At 40.1% G+C, this 21,380-nt stretch overlaps 2 protein-coding genes across 3 annotated transcripts; one reads left to right on the top strand and one right to left on the bottom strand.

Moving 5' to 3' along the window:
- Positions 1-604: 604 nt before the first annotated feature.
- Positions 605-6,439, bottom strand: LOC117407639 (zinc finger protein OZF-like). Of its 2 annotated transcripts, none has more exons than XM_034918996.2 (2): positions 5,979-6,439; positions 605-5,783 (listed from the first exon to the last, which is right to left on the bottom strand). In XM_034918996.2, exons 1-2 carry the CDS (start codon positions 6,337-6,339, stop codon positions 4,594-4,596), a joined length of 1,551 nt encoding a protein of 516 aa, XP_034774887.2. In that variant the 5' UTR covers positions 6,340-6,439; the 3' UTR covers positions 605-4,593. The 2 variants fall into 2 exon arrangements, with proteins under 2 accessions (XP_034774887.2, XP_058873730.1); XM_059017747.1 differs by having other exon boundaries at positions 605-5,780.
- A 3,475-nt stretch (positions 6,440-9,914) lies between these two features.
- On the top strand, positions 9,915-15,828 carry LOC131724785 (zinc finger protein OZF-like). Its single transcript, XM_059017538.1, has 3 exons — positions 9,915-9,951; positions 12,567-12,651; positions 13,132-15,828. Exons 1-3 carry the CDS (start codon positions 9,915-9,917, stop codon positions 14,492-14,494), a joined length of 1,485 nt encoding a protein of 494 aa, XP_058873521.1. The 3' UTR covers positions 14,495-15,828.
- Positions 15,829-21,380: the final 5,552 nt, after the last annotated feature.

Genomic DNA, 21,380 nt, shown 5'->3' with positions numbered 1-21,380 from the left:
TAGATGTGATTGAAAAACGACAAACCCTGCAGTGACTTTTTATTGTGCTGATTAACAATTGACATCACGAAGATGCTGCAAAATGATCTGTCGATCTCGGGCAGGTGTTGTGACTCTTGCTCTCCCAGTTGGTGGTGCTGTCATTGACAGAGTGTGTCTGGTTATACCGTCTTGCCAGGTTTGAAATCGCTGGCAGTGTGAGCACCCAAGACGGCGAGCCACAGCACGCTGCCCTAGTCCAGCCTCCAACATGCCGATCGCACGAAGGCGCTGCTCTCGACAGACGTGGCATATTGTTTTTTTTCTGTGATTTTCTTAATTGCTTTTACTCAAGCTTGCAATTCAACACCTGAAATCGCTCCATATCCAGCATCCAATCAACCGTCTCACTAATTAGGTGATTAAGTGCATCTGCTTCAGTCACTCAAGCGTGTCGTGGTCATGGATGAATGATCGAGGGATTAAAAAGAAACGAAAAAACATGTTGTCAATGTCTATCATTTATATACAGTACCTTATTTTTTTTCAAAAATAAGAACATAAGAAAGTTTCCAAACAAGAGGAGGCCATTCAGCCCATCTTGCTCGTTTGGTTGTTTGTAGCTTATTGATCCCAGAATCTCATCAAGCAGCTTCTAGAAGGATCCCAGGGTGTCAGCTTCAACAACATTACTGGGGAGTTGGTTCCAGACCCTCACAATTCTCTGTGTAAAAAAGTGCCTCCTATTTTGTGTTTTGAATGCCCCTTTATCTAATCTCCATTTGTGACCCCTGGTCCTTGTTTCTTTTTTCAGGTTAAAAAAGTCCCCTGGGTCGACATTGTCTATACCTTTTAGGATTTTGAATGCTTGAATCAGATCACCGCGTAGTCTTTTCTGTTCAAGACTGAATATTATTATTATTATTATTATTATTGATTTCTTAGCAGACGCCCTTATACAGGACGACTTACAATTGTAAGCAAATACATTTCTTTTAGATTCAATTTTTTTAGCTTGTCTGCATACGACATGCCTTTTAAACCTGGGATAATTCTGGTTGCTCTTCTTTGCACTCTTTCTAGAGCAGCAATATCATTTTTGTAACGAGGTGACCAGAACTGAACACAATATTCTAGGTGAGGTCTTACTAATGCATTGTAAAGTTTCAACATTACTTCCCTTGATTTAAATTGAATGTGTTACAATAGTGATAAGTTTATTTTGTTGTTAATGTGTAAATATATATAAAATAAAATAAATGCAAAACCAATGTGTTTTTTTTTCAAAATCTCTTTGTAGACTTCCTCCTACAGAAGGAAACAAACACTAGGGACTGAAACCCTTCTAGCCGACTGCAGACATCCACATTTGAATTTCCTTCAGCCTCCCGCATTGTGAACACCTCTACCCAACCTTTTTTTTTCTTCTAAATTCCAACCGCCCAAATGAAAAAGTTTCTAAAATGTAAACAGGCATGCTGCACATTTGGATAAGCCTCTGACGTAGTAGGACAAGGGACGCATCTCTCTCAGGAGGCAGTGCGCGTGGGGCATTTGGTATTCTACATTATTATTATTATTATTATTATTATTATTTGTTTATTTAGCAGTCGCCTTTATCCAAGGCGACTTACAGAGACTGCTTGCGTGAGAAAACACGTCCAGGGCATATTATTATTACTACTACTACTAAAAATGATAATCACATATTTATGTATTAATGTATCTGGAAACATAATGATGTGGGCAACTCGATACACGCGTTTATTATTCAGGAGTTGGCTTTAGTTACAGCTTTGCTAGCACGCTTCTCTCTCAGTTATGTTTCGTCCTCTCTAAACACTTTACTTCTGGCGTTACGACTCTCTGTTCCGTCCACAGCTGCGCCCCAATACAGAATAAATCTCAAAACATTATCTATATTTGACACACTTATGTTCCTCCTTAACGCTCTGTCAAAAAAGATAAATAAAATCTACAGCGCCACGTGAGCCAAAATGGACCTATTCTGTAATGGATTAAAATAACAAGTATCCTAATGTTAAAATTGGTATGTTAGTGTTGTATTGTTATTTCATTTGTAATACACACAGTACATGGCGCTGTAGATTTTGTGACTGGAATGGAGAGGGTCTGAGGACGATCGGGTATGCTGTACTCGAGAAAGCCTACCCGTCATAAAACAGCAAAATAACATGCAGTTTTTGTCAAATGCCCCAAACAAACGGCGGCCCCAATTCTGCTGGGGGTCCCTACGCTATAGCGTTATCTGCGTGTAGATCAATCCGGCCCTGGGCAGCGGGTGTATTTAATTTATTTTTTTTAATGACTGGAAGGCATACAAGAACCATAACATTATTAAACTCACCTTGAACTCTGATGAATAATCCCTGGTTCTCGTTCCTCTGAAAGTCTTGTTCATTGCAGTCGGGGTTCATGTTTCTGAGAGGTTGTTTAATGTCTGCATCTGCAGCGTTCATGCATTCCCGCACTGCTTTCAACTCGCTCTCTGATATTTCCAATCTCAGCTTCAGACTTTCATTCTCTTTCTCCTTTCCAGCCATTTCCATTCGGAATTCAGTGAATTTGCCGCCGACAACTTTTGTGATTTGGCACAAGACGGTGTCTACAGCCGCTTTCACTGCGTGCTCGATGGTAGAGGCGAGCTCGTCTTGAAAGAACGACACGGAGACGCTGACGTCCATCTTCACTGACTGTTAGCTTGAGACTGATATCCTTTCTGTATTCACGCTTTTATTATGAATAATATTGGGAGCCTCTCTTTGTTATTCAGTCAGCACTTGACTTATTGAGCAAGTTTCTCTGCTGCTGCAGCTCAACAACCCCACGCAGCCCCACACACACAATGTAAACAAACCCGCACACACTTCCGCTTCCTCCCTGCTCCCATGGAGACGAGCGCGTCGTGACGTCACGTTAGCGGATTGGCGCCTCCTGCTGGAAACACCCGGATGGAAGCTGACGGCAATGGATTCCTTGACCAGGGTGACCAGACGCCCCGGTAAAGCCGGGCTTGCCAGTTTTCAGACTTGATGTTTTTGTCCCGGTCAGAAACAGTAACATTATCTTCCCGGTTTTGTTATTTTGTACTCACATTGCTTATAAGTACACAACTGTAGCGATGTGCTGAGCAAGTTCACAGCAGAGTGATTTTATTATACAATCAATCATGTGAATCACTTGTTTTCTGATTATGTGTTTAATAATTGATATTCTGTTTAACGTCCTGGACCATGGCTATGTATTTATTTATTTAATTGTATCTTGCCAGTGCCACAAGCTGTTCCTAAAATATACCTTCAATCAAGGCTGGATTAACCCATAATTAACTCTGACAATTCCCCATTTATACAGTTGGGTTTTTACTGGAGCAATCTAGGTAAAGTACGTTGCTCAAGGGTACAGCAGCAGTGTCCCCCCACCTGGGACTAAACCCACGACCCTCCGGTCAAGAGTCCAGAGCCCTAACCACAACTCCACACTGCTGCCCGCATCGCATTGAGCTCTATCCCATTGCCAGACTGCTCTAGATTGAACCTTGGACGATTCTTTCTCTCCAAGAAACCATAATTCTAAGAGTGAATTCTATTAATGATGTCATGCTTGGAGATGACACTGTCAGAGAGAGAGCCAAAAAGCAACTTCATTTCATACTGGGGGATGCCTTTGAGGACATCGCGCATAATATCAAAAGCAAAATGATCAGAAATGAGAAAGAAACTGTAAGTCATTCAGCAAACAATATCGCTTCATTCCAAAGGAGGAGGGTCATGTAGGGTCTGCTAACAGATCATTGCAATGCTGTTCATGCAAAACTCTGTCACGTAATATGATGTTAGAATCATCGTCGCTGAATACTGACTGAGACGCATTCTTATCAATCAAGCAGAGTCGACAGAAAAAAACTGAACTGAAAGATTCACTGAACCCCAGAAGTGTGTGCACCCCTAAGGTATCTCCTGTGACCTGAGCAACTGCACCATCAATTGGTTCTTCAGAAAAAGGAACTTTAATTCCAGTACTTTCAAGAATGTTTTAATCATCAACGTGAGGTTGTAGTATAGCATTAAACCCATACTTTTTAATATCTTCTGTGTGGAACAGTGAAACAAGGTGAATATTCATTAGTGCTGAATTTACCTTTGGTGAAAGATTTCTAAGAATAAAATATAAGCTTCCAATTTGATGTATCCCTTGCTTGGATCCTAATGGGTTTGCAGTTTCAAAGTCATCCTAGTAAAGTTGTATTTAAAATGCATTTCTATGCCGAGAGAAAAGTGGATGATTTCTATAGCAGCTGCCGTCACCAAAAATTTTTATAAACCGTGTTTTGTTCACAAGGTTGTACAATAGGATTACAAATGTCTGGACTCCTAAATATGAAGTTTAAAGATTCTAACAATGGAATATAAATACACTTGTCAGTTACAGGATCGTGATCATATGTGCCTGTATCCCGGTTTCTTCTGCTGTCAAATCTTACTCCTAGAGGGACCTCAACAGACTCAACTACACCTCGTTTTTCACTGAAATGTCTTTTTCATGTAGTTTCAGTATTAATGTTTGTAAATGGATTTTCAAAGCTGTCGGTTTCTATCCTGTGTGAGTTCGCTGGTGTTGTTGAAGGTCACATTTCTGATTAAAACTCTTCCCACAATCAGCACATTGAAACTGATTCTCTCCCTTGTGAATTAGCTGGTGTGCTTCAAGTAAAGTTTTACGATTAAAACCTTTCCCACAACCAGCACAGTGAAACGGTTTATCTGTACTGTGAGTTAGCTGGTGTGATTGAAGGTTAGATTTCTGATGAAAACGCCTCCCACAGTCAGGACACTCGTATGGTTTCTTTCCCGTATGAATTCGCTGGTGTGCTTGAAGGTTACATTTATGACTAAAACGCCTCCCACAGTCAGGACACTCATACGGTTTCTCTCCTGTGTGAGTTCGCTGGTGTTTTTTAAGGTCACATTTCTGTTTAAAACTCTTCCCACAATCAGCACAGTGAAACGGTTTCTCTCCCGTGTGAATTCGCTGGTGTTTTTTAAGGTCACATTTCTGTTTAAAACTCTTCCCACAATCAGCACAGTGAAACGGTTTCTCTCCCGTGTGAATTCGCTGGTGTTTTTGAAGGTCACATTTGTGATTAAAATTCTTCCCACAATCAGTACAGTGAAACGGTTTCTCTCCTGTGTGAATTCGCTGGTGTGCTTGAAGTAAAGTCTTACGATTAAAACCTTTCCCACAATCAGCACAGTGAAACGGTTTCTCTCCTGTGTGAATTCGCTGGTGTTTTTTAAGGTTACTTTTGAGATTAAAACTCCTCCCGCAGTCAGGACACTCATGCGGTTCCTCTCCCTTGTGAGTTCTTTGGTGTTTTTGAAGGTTATATTTATGATTAAAACTCTTCCCACAATCAGTACAGTGAAACGGTTTCTCTCCTGCGTGAATATGCTGGTGTATTTTCAGCTTTCCCCGGTCACTGAAATTGGTGCCACATTCAGGACAGTGATACAAGATCTGCTCTGAAGGAATCTGCTGGGGAGTTTGTATGGAAATGAAGTTGCCCTGGGTTGCAGAACTGTCGGGATGTGGAGTTGCTGTATATCCCACAGGAAGTGGTCGGCTAGGTTGTGCAGAAAGATTCTGAACAGAGCGAGTTCTCAGTTTCTTCACATATTCATCTCGGGGTGTTGACTCTCTGTGTTTCTGCTTACGCTGCAGTTTCCCATCAGAAGAGATTTTGCTCTGGGGTGCTGGAGTGGAGGTGCGTCTACCTGGATCTGCTTTAGAAGAGCAGGAAACAGAAGCCAAGGTTACTGCACAGCATTGAATCACAGCCACTTTCCTGCAAGGCTTCACCTCACAGCCATCACTGTTAACAATTAGAACATTGAAAAGCAAGAAAGATGATAAACTCTTAATCCTTCACAAAACAATTGCAATTCTTATATAAACTGTATTTTTGACATTCTACTCACATGCTGTGCTGCTCGTGGACGGCATCGCTCCTTCCTCCTTTCCATCTGCAGCTCTTTCCTGAGGGGGGTGATGTTTCCTCTGAATGGACCCCAGCACAGTGCCCTCTTCTCCAACACTAGAACCAGTGTCTTCAGAGACAAGCTGATTGGGTTTCATGCAGATCTGTTCAGGAGGATAATCTTCACAATGGCTAGATTCCATCTTAACTATATTCTCCTCCAGCGTATTGACTTTATTTTCTTCACTAACTTCCTCTGTGATGTCATCACACTCCAGCTCTACAGCCTCCTCTTTAATGTGGACACTATCAAGTTCAGGGATCTCTTTACTTTCTACAATTGTCAGGTCTGTAATCTCCATTATTCTTCCACACCACTCCTGATCACAGATTTCCTCTTTTGTGTAAACAGCTTCTATCACTGGCCCCTCCTCTGCTTCACTGAAAGCACGTCTCTCTCCAGAATCTGCGTGAAACAAAATTATACATGCTTTTAACTCTCACTGTACAAATAAATACAATCATGTAATTCTGTGGAGTTTATAACTGTATGAAATAACAAATCATGGATATTATATTTGCAACATTGTGAACGGTGCCTTCTTCAAGGAAACACAATCATTACAGTAGTGCTGTATTTAATTGTATTTTTTTAATGAATGGAAGGCATACAAGAATCATAACATTATTATGGAATTCTAACAAACTTTATATCTTATGTGTTATGTGAGTATCTTGTATTTCTATATAATGTGAGGTGCCTTTGAGACTGTAGCAAGCAGTGATTGCATCAGCTGCAGCTGGCCCTTCGGGCTTGTGAACTCCATCCCCAGGACACTACCCTTGATAACTCTGATAAACACCGGCTCTGTTTTGATCTTATCTTGTGCTACTGGCCATCCCATTGTTCTATTGAACTTTCAGGTAACACAAACACCAGTCACACCCTACTTTCCAGCTTGTACAAACTGTATAAATATCAACTGTAAACCCACTTGTGTTAACAGCCTCTTGTAGACTCTTCCCTTGTATACATTGATTAAAATACCTGGATAATCAACCTGAATCCTGAGTCTCTTTGGAAAGAGGAGAGTAAATCCACTACACTCACCTTGAACTCTGATGAATAATCCCTGGTTCTCGTTCCTCTGAAAGTCTTGTTCATTGCAGTCGGGGTTCATGTTTCTGAGAGGTTGTTTAATGTCTGCATCTGCAGCGTTCATGCATTCTCGCACTGCTTTCAACTCGCTCTCTGATATTTCCAATCTCAGCTTCAGACTTTCATTCTCTTTCTCCTTTCCAGCCATTTCCATTTGGAATTCAGTGAATTTGCCGCCGACAACTTTTGTGATTTCGCACAAGACGGTGTCTACAGCCGCTTTCACTGCGTGCTCGATGGTAGAGGCGAGCTCGTCTTGAAAGAACGACACGGAGACGCTGACGTCCATCTTCACTGACTGTTAGCTTGAGACTGATATCCTTTCTGTATTCACGCTTTTATTATGAATAATATTGGGAGCCTCTCTTTGTTATTCAGTCAGCACTTGACTTATTTAGCAAGTTTCTCTGCTGCTGCAGCTAAACAACCCCACGCAGTCACGTACGCATATTTTCCTAATGCTGCGCAGATTGTGTAAAACCTGTCCAAGTTCGCCATCTGCGTGAACTCATCCGGAAAAGACGTCACCAGATCACGCATCTCCCGAGCGCAGATTCTGCGCAGATCGCGCATCTCCTGACAGGTTCTGCGCAGGAGCAGCCGCGGCTCAAAACAATAGACGAGCGTTGGCTGACAAAGAAGCGTGTAGGCAAGCAGATCCAATCCTCACTCCATGTGCTACTGCCACCTAGCCAGGGGGTGTGAATCACCTTCCAGTCATGTCATTAATTATCTTATGAATGATTTGTAATACAAATTAAAATGATTTGACTCTTTTTCCACACAGTTATTTTACTTTTCAAATATTCAGATATTTATTCTAAAGGTTTAAACATGTAAAATAATGCTAAACGGTTGAAATGAACCTAAAACCGCTCTGTTATTTTCAGCAGGTGTAATTGGTTATTGATGAAAGGCGATCAGGGACAGGGAATAACCTGCTTTGAATTAAGGAGAATAAACCAGCTTTAATAGCAGGTAGTTGAAGTGAGATATGTGATCATATGTGCAAGTATTTGAACTATTTTTGTCCCAGATCAAAATACAGTACTGTCTAACAACCCCTTTGTGAGAGGGCGGGGAGGAATCATGTCCGTTATAATACTCATTAATTTGTCTCACATCACAAAACATACGTTTATATAGCCGTTTTCAGACTTCATGTTTTTGTCCCGGTCAGAAACAGCAACAATTTCTTCCCGGTTTTGCTATGTTGTGTTGAACTTCTTTATAAGGGGAGCAGTGTGGAGTAGTGGTTAGGGCTCTGGACACTTGACCGGAGGGTCGTGGGTTCAATCCCAGGTGGGGGGACACTGTTGCTGTATTCTTGAGCAAGGTACTTTACCTAGATTGCTCCAGTAAAAACCCAACTGTATAAATGGGTAATTGTATGTCAAAAATAATGTGATATATTGTAACAATTGTAAGTCGCCCTGGATAAGGGCGTCTCCTAAGGAATAAGTTGATAACTGTAGCGAGTTAACCGGAGAGTAATTTTATTACAAAATTTAAAAAATGAATTACTTATTTTCTGATTATTTGTTTAAAATTAATATTTAACTTCCTGGACCATGGCTTTTTTTATTTTTTATAATATTATCTTGCTGGTTACACGAAGCCGTTCCCAACACAGAGCCTTCAATAGCTCAGCCAATCAGGTGTCAGTATTGTGAAAATGAGGGCTGCCACCTGGACCTATAATTCCGGGACACTTTGGGACGGGTCTCGGTTTTTAAGTTGCCCTGAAACCGAAAGAAAAAAACACGCGAATTGAGCGTTAAACACGTGCTTAATTTATACTGCTTTTTAATGATCCGAATCACTGTGATAATATAATTCTTACAAAATAATAATAATAATAATAATAATAATAATAATAATAATAATAATAATAATAATAATAATAATAATAAAACATCTTGAGTAAACCTGTGTAGGTATTCAAGATACTTTTTTATTTTGTAAAATTCGTTTTTCAGTTCTAAATATTTAAAAAAGTTGCTATTTATGTCCTGTTAATCAGTCGTTAATTAATGTTATATCCTGTTAATAAGTTTCAGTATAAAGAAACTTATATATATATAACTATAATTAAAATAAATAAACATTGATGATGGTACTTTGTTTATTTAATTTGTTAAAAGCTATTATTGTATTGTCATGCTGCCTCGAGATAATTAATTAACAGAATCAATTTAGCAAAGGTTTAACGCTCAATTAAAGGCAACTTCAAAATCTCGTTCTGTCACACAGTGTTCTGGAATTATGGGGACAGGTGTTATTATTATTATTATTATTATTATTATTATTATTATTATTATTATTAGTTTATTATTCAGACGCCTTTATCCAAGGTGACTTACAGAGACTAGGGTGTGTGAACTATGCATCAGCTGCAGAGTCACTTACAACTACGTCTCACCCGAAAGACAGAGCACAAGGAGGTTCAGTGACTTGATCAGGGTCACACAATGAGTCAGTGGCTGAGGTGGGATTTGAACCGGGGACCTCCTGGTTACAAGCCCTTTTATTGAACCCTATTTCTGGGACGTCAGTTATGGTCAAGGAACACTTGCCGTGAGCTTTCATCCGGGTGTTTCAAGCACAGCACACAGGAACATCTCTTAGAAAGTGTCCAGAGGGCATGAGATGGTTTTTAAGGGTTAGTTTTAGGGTTAGGTATTGGGTTTGAGTTCAGGTTTTAGGGTTGGGGTTGTTTGAGGATCCTTTACGTTGCGTTTCCAGCAGGAGGCGCCAAACTGATAACGTGACGTCACGATGCGCTCGTCTCCATGGGAGCAGGAAGGAAGCGGAAGTGTGTGCGTGGTGTTCAGCTGTAGCCTCAGAGAAGTTGAATTTGTCTGTTTGATTTGTTTACGGAGCAAGTGAAGCAGATATCGCAGCTCTGTCTTTTAGGTTACTCAAAGGACCAGCGTGCGAGTTTTGGAGTTTATTTTTTTTCCCTGATGGCGTCTGAACGCTGTGTACGGATTGTATTGTTACAGTAACGCTGCTACTTGATACCTAAGTCAAGTGCTGACTGAATAACAAAGAGAGGCTCCCAATATTATTCATAATAAAAGCGTGAATACAGAAAGGATATCAGTCTCAAGCTAACAGTCAGTGAAGATGGACGTCAGCGTCTCCGTGTCGTTCTTTCAAGACGAGCTCGCCTCTACCATCGAGCACGCAGTGAAAGCGGCTGTAGACACCGTCTTGTGCCAAATCACAAAAGTTGTCGGCGGCAAATTCACTGAATTCCGAATGGAAATGGCTGGAAAGGAGAAAGAGAATGAAAGTCTGAAGCTGAGATTGGAAATATCAGAGAGCGAGTTGAAAGCAGTGCGAGAATGCATGAACGCTGCAGATGCAGACATTAAACAACCTCTCAGAAACATGAACCCCGACTGCAATGAACAAGACTTTCAGAGAAACGAGAACCAGAGATTATTCATCAGAGTTCAAGGTGAGTTTAATAATGTTATGGTTCTTGTATGCCTTCCAGTTATTAAAAAAAAAAAATACAAACAACCTCGCTGACCGTAATGACGGTAATACTGTTATGAAGGCACCGTTCACAATGTTGAATATATCCTATTGTTTTTACACCGTGACAACACTTTGACCTCAACACGCCTGGCAGCAGCGTGGTTAAAAGGCTGTGTGCTTCATTTATGACAAAGTAGCTGTTTAACTTGGCGTGTAACAACAAGTACAGGTTATTATACACGGTCACAGCCACTGTGTGAACAGGTACAGGTGATCATACACTGACACAGCCACTGTGTGAACAGGTACAGGTGATTATACACTGACACAGCCACTGTGTGAACAGGTACAGGTGATTATACACTGACACAGCCACTGTGTGAACAGGTACAGGTGATTATACACTGACACGGCCACTGTGTGAACAGGTACAGGTGATCATACACTGACACAGCCACTGTGTGAACAGGTACAGGTGATCATACACTGACACAGCCACTGTGTGAACAGGTACAGGTGATTATACACTGACACGGCCACTGTGTGAACAGGTACAGGTGATCATACACTGACACAGCCACTGTGTGAACAGGTACAGGTGATCATACGCTGACACAGCCACTGTGTGAACAGGTACAGGTGATTATACACTGACACAGCCACTGTGTGAACAGGTACAGGTGATTATACATTGACACAGCCACTGTGTGAACAGGTACAGGTGATTATACACGGACACAGCCACTGTGTGAACAGGTACAGGTGATTATACGCTGACACAGCCACTGTGTGAACAGGTACAGGTGATCATACGCTGACACAGCCACTGTGTGAACAGGTACAGGTGATTATACGCTGACACAGCCACTGTGTGAACAGGTACAGGTGATTATACGCTGACACAGCCACTGTGTGAACAGGTACAGGTGATCATACACTGACACAGCCACTGTGTGAACAGGTACAGGTGATTATACACTGACACAGCCACTGTGTGAACAGGTACAGGTGATCATACGCTGACACAGCCACTGTGTGAACAGGTACAGGTGATTATACGCTGACACAGCCACTGTGTGAACAGGTACAGGTGATTATACACTGACACAGCCACTGTGTGAACAGGTACAGGTGATTATACACTGACACAGCCACTGTGTGAACAGGTACAGGTGATTATACACTGACACAGCCACTGTGTGAACAGGTACAGGTGATTATACACGGACACAGCCACTGTGTGAACAGGTACAGGTGATCATACGCTGACACAGCCACTGTGTGAACAGGTACAGGTGATTATACATTGACACAGCCACTGTGTGAACAGGTACAGGTGATCATACACTGACACAGCCACTGTGTGAACAGGTACAGGTGATTATACGCTGACACAGCCACTGTGTGAACAGGTACAGGTGATTATACACTGACACAGCCACTGTGTGAACAGGTACAGGTGATTATACACTGACACAGCCACTGTATGAACAGGTACAGGTGATTATACACTGACACAGCCACTGTGTGAACAGGTACAGGTGATTATACATTAACACAGCCACTGTGTGAACAGGTACAGGTGATTATACACTGACACGGCCACTGTGTGAACAGGTACAGGTGATTATACATTGACATAGCCACTGTGTATGACAGGACTTGTTTGAAACTGGATCTGAACACGTCTCTCGCGATGATGTGTTATTTCATACAGTTATAAACTCCACAGAATTACATGATTGTACTTGCTTGAACCAAAGTCATTGTATTTATCTTGCTCTTAATTGTATTATTACTTGTACTGTGATTCTTGAAATGTATTTGCTTACGATTGTAAGTCGCCCTGGATAAGGGCGTCTGCTAACAAATAAATAATAATAATGTTGTATTTATTTATACAGTGAGAATTAAAAGCATGTATAATTTTGTTTCACGCAGATTCTGGCGAGAGACCTGCTTTCAGTGAAGCAGAGGAGGGGCCAGTGATAGAAGCTGGACAAGAGGACATCTTTGATCAGGAGTGGTGTGGAAGAATAATGGAGATCACAGACCTGACAATTGTAGAAAGTATAGAGATCCCTGAACTTGAACCTGTCCACATTAAAGAGGAGGCCGTAGAGCTGGAGTGTGATCACATCACAGAGGAAGTTAGTAAAGAAAATAAAGTCGATACACTGGAGGAGAATATAGTTAAGATGGAATCTAGCCGCTGTGAAGATTATCCTCCTAAACATATCTGCATGAAACCCAATCAGCCTGTCTCTGAAGACACTGGTTCTAGTGTTGGAGAAGAGGGCACTGTGCTGGGGTCCATTCAGGGGAAACATCACCCCCCTCAGGAAAGAGCTGCAGATGGAAAGGAGGAAGGAGCGATGCCGTCCACGAGCAGCACAGCATGTGAGTAGAATGTCAAAAATACAGTTTATGTAAGAATTGCAATTGTTTTGTGAAGGATTAAGAGTTTATCATCTTTCTTACTTTTCAATGTTCTAATTGTTAACAGTGATGGCTGTGAGGTGAAGCCTTGCAGGAAAGTGGCTGTGATTCAATGCTGTGCAGTAACCTTGGCTTCTGTTTCCTGCGCTTCTAAAGCAGATCTAGGAAGACGCACCTCCACTCCAGCACCCCAGAGCAAAATCTCTTCTGATGGGAAACTGCAGCGTAAGCAGAAACACAGAGAGTCGACACCCCAAAATGAATATGTGAAGAAACTGAGAACTGACTCTGTTCAGAATCTTTCTGCACAAGATAGCCGACCACTTCCTGTGGGATATACAGCGACTCCACATCCCGACAGTTCTGCAACCCAGGGCAACTTCATTTCCCTACAAACTCCCCAGCAGATTCCTTCAGAGCAGATCTTGTATAACTGTACTGAATGTGGCACCAATTTCAGTGATCGGGGAAAGCTGAAAATACACCAGCGAGTTCACACAGGAGAGAAACCCAATCACTGTACGGAGTGTGGGAAGACATTCAGATTTGCAACTGGATTAAAACTACACCAGCTAACTCACACAGGAGAGAAACCATATGAGTGTCCAGACTGTGGGAGGAGTTTTAATCAGAAAGGAAGCCTTCAAAGACACCAGCAAATTCACAAGGGGGAGAAACCGTACGAGTGTCCTGACTGTGGGAGGAGTTTTAATCAGAAAGGTGACCTTCAAAGACACCAGCGAATTCACAAGGGAGAGAAACCGTTTCACTGTGCTGATTGTGGGAAGAGTTTTAATCAGAAAGGTGATCTTCAAAAACACCAGCGAATTCACACGGGAGAGAAACCATTTCACTGTGCTGATTGTGGGAAGACATTCAGACTTACAACTGGATTAAAACTACACCAACGTATTCACACAAGAGTGAAAACATACGAGTGTCCTGACTGTGGGAAGAGTTTTATTGAGAAAAGTAACGTTCAAGCACACCAGCGAATTCACACGGGAGAGAAACCGTTTCACTGTGCTGATTGTGGGAAGAGTTTTAATCAGAAATGTAACCTTCAAACACACCAGCGAATTCACAAGGGAGAGAAACCGTTTCAATGTGCTGATTGTGGGAAGAGTTTCAATCAGAAATGTGACCTTCAAAAACACCAGCGAACTCACACAGGAGAGAAACCGTATGAGTGTCCTGACTGTGGGAGGCGTTTTAATCATAAAAGTAACCTTCAAACACACCAGCGAACTCACACCGGAGAGAAACCGTATGAGTGTCCTGACTGTGGGAGGCGTTTTACTCAGAAATCTAACCTTCAATCACACCAGCTAACTCACAGTACAGATAAACCATTTCACTGTGCTGATTGTGGGAAAGGTTTTAATCAGAAATGTGACCTTCAACAACACCAGCTAACTCACACAGGATAGAAACCGATAGCTTTGAAAATCCATTTACAAACATTAATACTGAAACTAAATGAAAAAGACATTTCAGTGAAAAACGAGGTGTAGTGGAGTCTGTTGAGGTCCCTCTAGGAGTAAGATTTGACAGCAGAAGAAACCGGGATACAGGCACATGATCACGATCCTGTAACTGACAAGTGTATTTATATTCCATTGTTAGAATCTTTTAAGTTTATATTTAGGAGTCCAGACATTTGTAATCCTATTGTACAACCCTGTGAACAAAACGCGGTTTATAAAGATTTTTGGTGAAAAGTGGAAATCATCCACTTTTCTCTCGGCATAGAAATGCATTCCAAATACAACTTTACTAGGATGACTTTGAAACTGCAAACCCATTAGGATCCAAGCAAGGGATACATCAAATTGGAAGCTTATATTTTATTCTTAGAAATCTTTCACCAAAGGTAGATTCAGCGCTAATGAATATTCACCTTGTTTCACTGTTCCACACAGAAGATATTAAAAAGTAAGGATTTAATGCTATACCACAACCTCACGTTGATGATTAAAAACATTTTGAAAGTACTGGAATTAAATTTCCTTTTTCTGAAGAACCAATTGATGGTACAGTTGCTCAGGTCACAGGAGATACCTTAGGGGTGCACACACTTCTGGGGTTCAGGGAATCTTTCAGTTCAGTTTTTTTCTGTCGACTCTGCTTGATTGATAAGAATGCGTCTCAGTCAGTATTCAGCGATGATGATTCTAACATCATATTACGTGACAGAGTTTTGCATGAACAGCATTGCAATGATCTGTTAGCAGACCCTACATGACCCTCCTCCTTTGGAATGAAGCGATATTGTTTGCTGAATGACTTACAGTTTCTTTCTCATTTCTGATCATTTTGCTTTTGATATTATGCGCGATGTCCTCGAAGGCATCCCCCAGTATGAAATGAAGTTGCTTTTTGGCTCTCTCTCTGACAGTGTCATCTCCAAGCATGACATCATTAATAGAATTCACTCTTAGAATTATGGTTTCTTGGAGAGAAAGAATTGTCCAAGGATCAATCTAGAGCAGTCTGGCAATGGGATAGAGCTCAATGCTATGCGGGCAGCAGTGTGGAGTAGCGGTTAGGGCTCTGGACTCTTGACCGGAGGGTCGTGGGTTCAATCCCAGGTGGGGGGACACTGCTGCTGTACCCTTGAGCAAGGTACTTTACCTAGATTGCTCCAGTAAAAACCAAACTGTATAAATGGGGAATTGTATGTAAAAATAACGTGATATCTTGTAACAATTGTAAGTCGCCCTGGATAAGGGAGTCTGCTAAGAAATAAATAATAATATTCAAACATTCTGCTTAATTAAAAATATTCCCGTAATATTTGGAGACATTGTAATCAAAAATCGGAGCTTGCTTCTGATGTTGTTAAATATTTTCAATATTGTTTTTTCACCAGTGATTACTGAGGGTATGACACTGTATCTCAAGCACCTAATTGCAGAACATCATAAGCTGTTCAGAGAGCTATACCCATAATGCAATTCGATTCCAAAGCACCATTTCATGATCCGTTATCCCAGATGCATCAGAGAAATAGGTCCATTATTGCATTTCTGGGCAATGAGATTTCAGGCAAAGCACAAGTTTATTAAAAACAGGGTTTTAAAGACTATTGAATGTTAAATTTCACCCCCCTGCCAAATTTGTCCCCACCCCTGAGTCATGTGACATATTAGCGTACGAGTCACGTGACGATCAGATTTCGTGATGCAGAAATGATAGGGTAAAACATCGGCATTTTACTTACTGAAAGTTACGTTTGCTTTTTTATTGGCTTTTATTCGTATTATATTTATTTTTTTATATGTATCAATGTTTTTTGTATCATAAATGGTTGTGTATTTTATTTGATTGCTGTTCACGTGATTACATAATAGCTTTTACAGTAAATATAAAATACATTAAGTCTTGTTTAATTACATATATATATATGCTAATAAGTAAATAATAATAATAATAATAATAATAATAATAATAATAAAGTTGAACAGCTTAAATGATCACAACTGGCAAACGTTATATTACAATTGTAACTTTTCAAATAAAAAAATGTTTATAACAAACAATAAGTTTGAAGTATAGTCTGGTAATAATTTCTACACATTTGTGGGTAGTCATGTTGATGTTTATAGTCTTGCTGTACTTATGGATCACAATCAGGGAGTTGTCATGATTACACATACAGTTGCAGACAAAATTATTGACACCCTTAACTAAAGATCATTCAAGACGCTTTTTATTTTTTTAATTGTTGTGAAATGTGGTAAGGTCGCGTAAAAGCCTTTTGTGTTTAGATGACTTTGTATAGTTATTTCATACACTGCTATACCAGATGTTTCTTTAAATCCTTGGCTGTTAATGGTGGATTTTTGCGAGCTGCTCGAACAGTTCTTTATGCTATAGTCGTACTTTTCCTGGGACGTCCATTCCTTTCCATGCTTTCAGTTGAATTAGTCTTCAAATACTTCCTGATTATTGTGGATTTTTGTATTACAATTTTTTTCCCCTCAACTCTCTTTATCGATTCCCCTGCTGCTGTAGTAGTTACTGTAACAAGTGCTTTTCTCACATCTGGATCCAACTCCTTTGTTTTACCATGCTGTGCTGAGTGCACAAACTATTTTGCTTCAGTTTCTGTGCGTGTTTTACAACTAATGTTTTTTTTTTATATAATATTGCTAAATTGATAAGTAGTGGTTTCTAATTGATTAATAGTGACTAACTCAATTAAGACTAACCTTAACTTACACAGACTTTAATTGAAAATGTGCCAATAAGTTTGTGATTAACAAATATTGTTATTTACACCAATATGATTAATATAGGTTATACAGTAGCTTCAGTGTATATTGTGAGAAACATTTAGGGAATGTCAAAAATTAAAGGAATGAACAGGTCAAAAGATTTAATCTTTAGCATTATTCATGCATGGTCTTGCACTAAATCTGCAAACACATTTCTCTTAGTTTAACCATATAACTTGTCATTAAAAAATGAAGTAATACACCCTCATGGTATGTGTTGCCACTTCCTACAGTGTTTGTCAGATCATTGGCATCGTCCTGGAATGGAGCCTGTCATTCTCAAAGCAGGTCTGCAGATTGGTGGTTGTTCATTTGTTATCAGTAATACTGTATATGCATTTGTTAAATATGTATGAAGCCAAATTATATGATATGCTATAAAGTAAGAATGTTTCTTCCATAACTTCAAACACTCAAAAGTACAAATTTGGAACTAGAAGCAATATGATTGTTAACCACAACATATTGTCCCTGACTTTAGTGTGTATAATTCAGGCTCTTAACTAATGAAGCATACAGGATGTCAGATTTGTGTAAATGCTAGAGTAGAAGTCAATCTAGATCCGAGTTGTCCAGTCTTAGTCCTGGGGAACCCTTAACAGAGCACTGCAGGGCAAGCAGAAATCTGCACTCAATCATTTTAGTGGGTTGTGTATCAGGTGTAGTTGTCCAAACCAGAAAGACATTCACAAAAAAGGCACATGTTGAAAAATGTAGCAAACTTTTTTTTCTGTATTCTTCACAATAAAACAAGTACATGATCAGATTGCATATTTCCATTGTAACGTGCGATCCAGGACTTAATGCGTAAGCATTAGTGGAAAAAAAAACACTAGACTGCAGGTCAGCTTTGGTAAAAAGCCCCGTCACCACGTCAAGGTCCTTACCGATGGAGTGGGGCGTTAGGAGCAGGTTTAACAGAACTTTAAAATGCCTTCTCACATAACCCTCAAAAAAAGAAGGACTTTAAAGAAGCTGCCTGTCGAAAAATGACATCACCAATTTATAGTGACGTGTGTTATCAGTAAATCATACGGACATTTCATGCTCTCAACTTCTATAATATGTAATTGTCTAATATCAGTTAATAGGAATGGAAATCGAATTTGAAATTGAAGCATTAATGTCTGAAACATGTACACGTAAAATGTGAAGTTGTTTATCACTTCAGAATTACATATACAGTACTTTTATATCATGTTACACCCACCTTATTTGGCACAATATCACTTCAATACAGTGAATCAGCCCCTCCCCAGCTGGTTCAATATAACTACATTAAACAACGTGGGTGTTAGAACTGACATCCAATTTACTTTTGATATCTCTGCCCTGGAAATACTCAAGTCAGGCAGTAATTCAGTAGTTCAGAAACTAAGACTACCATACCAATCAAAAATTAAAATTAAATATATATATATATATATATATATATATATATATATATATATATATATATATATATATATATATATATATATATAATTACACACACACACACGTTTATCATTTATTTAGATGTACATCTTCAAAAATACAGGGCGGCTTCAATAACTTATAATGTATTAATATTAATTTTCAATATTTCTCTATTTTTTTTTACCTTTCAAAACGAATGTACTGGCTTTCTTTCTGATACCCCTCTTCTCCTCTTTGGTGGCTTGTTCAGGATACTCACCTGTGCTGAGGTAGCGATATACCGCTCTCAAGTGATCCATATCGATTGATAAATGTAGTTTTCTGAGGGGGAAAAAAACACAGTATTACAAATTTGTCCTGTAAAAAGAGAAATTATTTGATTACAATTGTACGACGGCGCCAACGAACTCCAACTGTCAGTGTCAAGATCTGTGGAGCAAAAGCAGTGACGCGCATAGCAACAGAACGCTGACATGTCACATGACTCAGGGGGGGACAAATTTGGCACGAGACCGTCAGCTTCCATCCGGGTGTTTCCAGCAGGAGGCACCAATCCGCTAACGTGACGTCACGCCGCGCTCGTCTCCATGGGAGCAGGGAGGAAGCGGAAGTGTGTGCGGGTTTGTTTACATTGTGTGTGTGGGACTGCGTGGGGTTGTTGAGCTGCAGCAGCAGAGAAACTTGCTCAATAAGTCAAGTGCTGACTGAATAACAAAGAGAGGCTCCCAATATTATTCATAATAAAAGCGTGAATACAGAAAGGATATCAGTCTCAAGCTAACAGTCAGTGAAGATGGACGTCAGCGTCTCCGTGTCGTTCTTTCAAGACGAGCTCGCCTCTACCATCGAGCACGCAGTGAAAGCGGCTGTAGACACCGTCTTGTGCCAAATCACAAAAGTTGTCGGCGGCAAATTCACTGAATTCCGAATGGAAATGGCTGGAAAGGAGAAAGAGAATGAAAGTCTGAAGCTGAGATTGGAAATATCAGAGAGCGAGTTGAAAGCAGTGCGGGAATGCATGAACGCTGCAGATGCAGACATTAAACAACCTCTCAGAAACATGAACCCCGACTGCAATGAACAAGACTTTCAGAGGAACGAGAACCAGGGATTATTCATCAGAGTTGAAGGTGAGTTTAATAATGTTATGGTTCTTGTATGCCTTCCAGTCATTAAAAAAAAATACAATTAAATACAGCACTACTGTAATGATTGTGTTTCCTTGAAGAAGGCTCCGTTCACAATGTTGCATATATAATATCCATGATGTGTTATTTCATACAGTTATAATTAAAAACTAATAATAATAATAATAATAATGTAGAATGCCAAATGCCCCACGCGCTCTGCCTCCTGAGAGAGATGCGTCCCTTGTCCTACTACGTCAGAGGCTTATCCAAATGCGCAGCATGCCTGTTTACATTTTAGAAACTTTTTCATTTGGGCGGTTGGAAATTTAGAAAAAAAAAAGTTTGGGTAGAGGTGTTCACAATGCGGGAGGCTGAAGGAAATTCAAATGTGGATGTCTACAGTTGACTAGAACGGTTTCAGTCCCTAGTGTTTGTTTCCTTCTGTAGGAGGAAATCTACAAAGAGGTTTGGAAAAAAAAAAAAAACACTGTTTTTGCTTTTATTTTATATATATATGTATATATATATATATATATATATATATATATAAAATTCATTAACAACAAAAGAAACTTATCACTATTATAACACATTCAATTTAAATCACGGGAAGTAATGTTAAAACTTTACAATGCATTAGTAAGACCTCACCTAGAATATTGTGTTCAGTTCTGGTCACCTCGTTACAAAAAGGATATTGCTGCTCTAGAAAGAGTGCAAAGAAGAGCAACCAGAGTTATCCCGAGTTTAAAAGGCATGTCGTATGCAGACAGGCTAAAAGAATTGAATCTATTCAGTCTTGAACAAAGAAGACTACACAGCGATCTGATTCAAGCATTCAAAATCCTAAAAGGTATAGACAGTGTCGACCCAGGGGACTTCTTTGACCTGAAAAAAGAAACAAGGTCCAGGGGTCACAAATGGAGATTAGATAAAGGGGCATTCAGAACAGAAAATAGGAGGCACTTTTTTACACAGAGAATTATGAGGGTCTGGAACCATCTCCCCAGTAATGTTGTTGAAGCTGACACCCTGGGATCCTTCAAGAAGCTGCTTGATGAGATTCTGGGGATCAATAAGCTACTAACAACCAAACGAGCAAGATGGGCTGAATGGCCTCCTCTCATTTGGAAACTTTCTTATGTTCTTATTTTCGAAAAAAATAAGGTATATAAATGATAGACATTGACAACATGTTTTTTTGTTTCTTTTTAATCACTCGATCATTCATCCATGACCACGACACTCTTGAGTGACTGTGAATGAAGCAGATGCACTTAATCACCTAATTAGTGAGACAGTTGATTGGACGCTGGATATGGAGCGATTTCAGCTGTTGAATTGCAAGCTTGAGTAAAAGCAATTAAGAAAATCACAGAAAAAAACAATATGCCACGTCTGTCAAGAGAGCAGCGCCTTCGTGCGATCGGCATGTTGGAGGCTGGACTAGGGCAGCGTGCTGTGGCTCGTCGTCTTGGGTGCTCACA

Source organism: Acipenser ruthenus, chromosome 57 (genome assembly GCF_902713425.1).
Source record: "Acipenser ruthenus chromosome 57, fAciRut3.2 maternal haplotype, whole genome shotgun sequence".
Taxonomy (NCBI): Eukaryota; Metazoa; Chordata; class Actinopteri; order Acipenseriformes; family Acipenseridae; genus Acipenser; species Acipenser ruthenus.
Note: the sequence above shows the minus strand (reverse complement) of the source record. Positions and strands in the feature narration are given on the sequence as shown.

Bases quoted from the DNA above. Each gene is read 5' to 3' on its own strand.
- LOC117407639 (XM_034918996.2), bottom strand. From the start codon at position 6,339: ATGGAGATTACAGACCTGACAATTGTAGAAAGTAAAGAGATCCCTGAA. The intron at 5,784-5,978 runs GTGAGTAGAATG...GCTCTTCTAAAG, and splicing joins GTCCACGAGCAGCACAGCAT to CAGATCCAGGTAGACGCACC.
- LOC131724785 (XM_059017538.1), top strand. From the start codon at position 9,915: ATGCGCTCGTCTCCATGGGAGCAGGAAGGAAGCGGAA. The intron at 9,952-12,566 runs GTGTGTGCGTGG...TGTTTCACGCAG, and splicing joins GGAGCAGGAAGGAAGCGGAA to ATTCTGGCGAGAGACCTGCT. The intron at 12,652-13,131 runs GTGTGGAAGAAT...AATTGTTAACAG, and splicing joins GACATCTTTGATCAGGAGTG to TGATGGCTGTGAGGTGAAGC.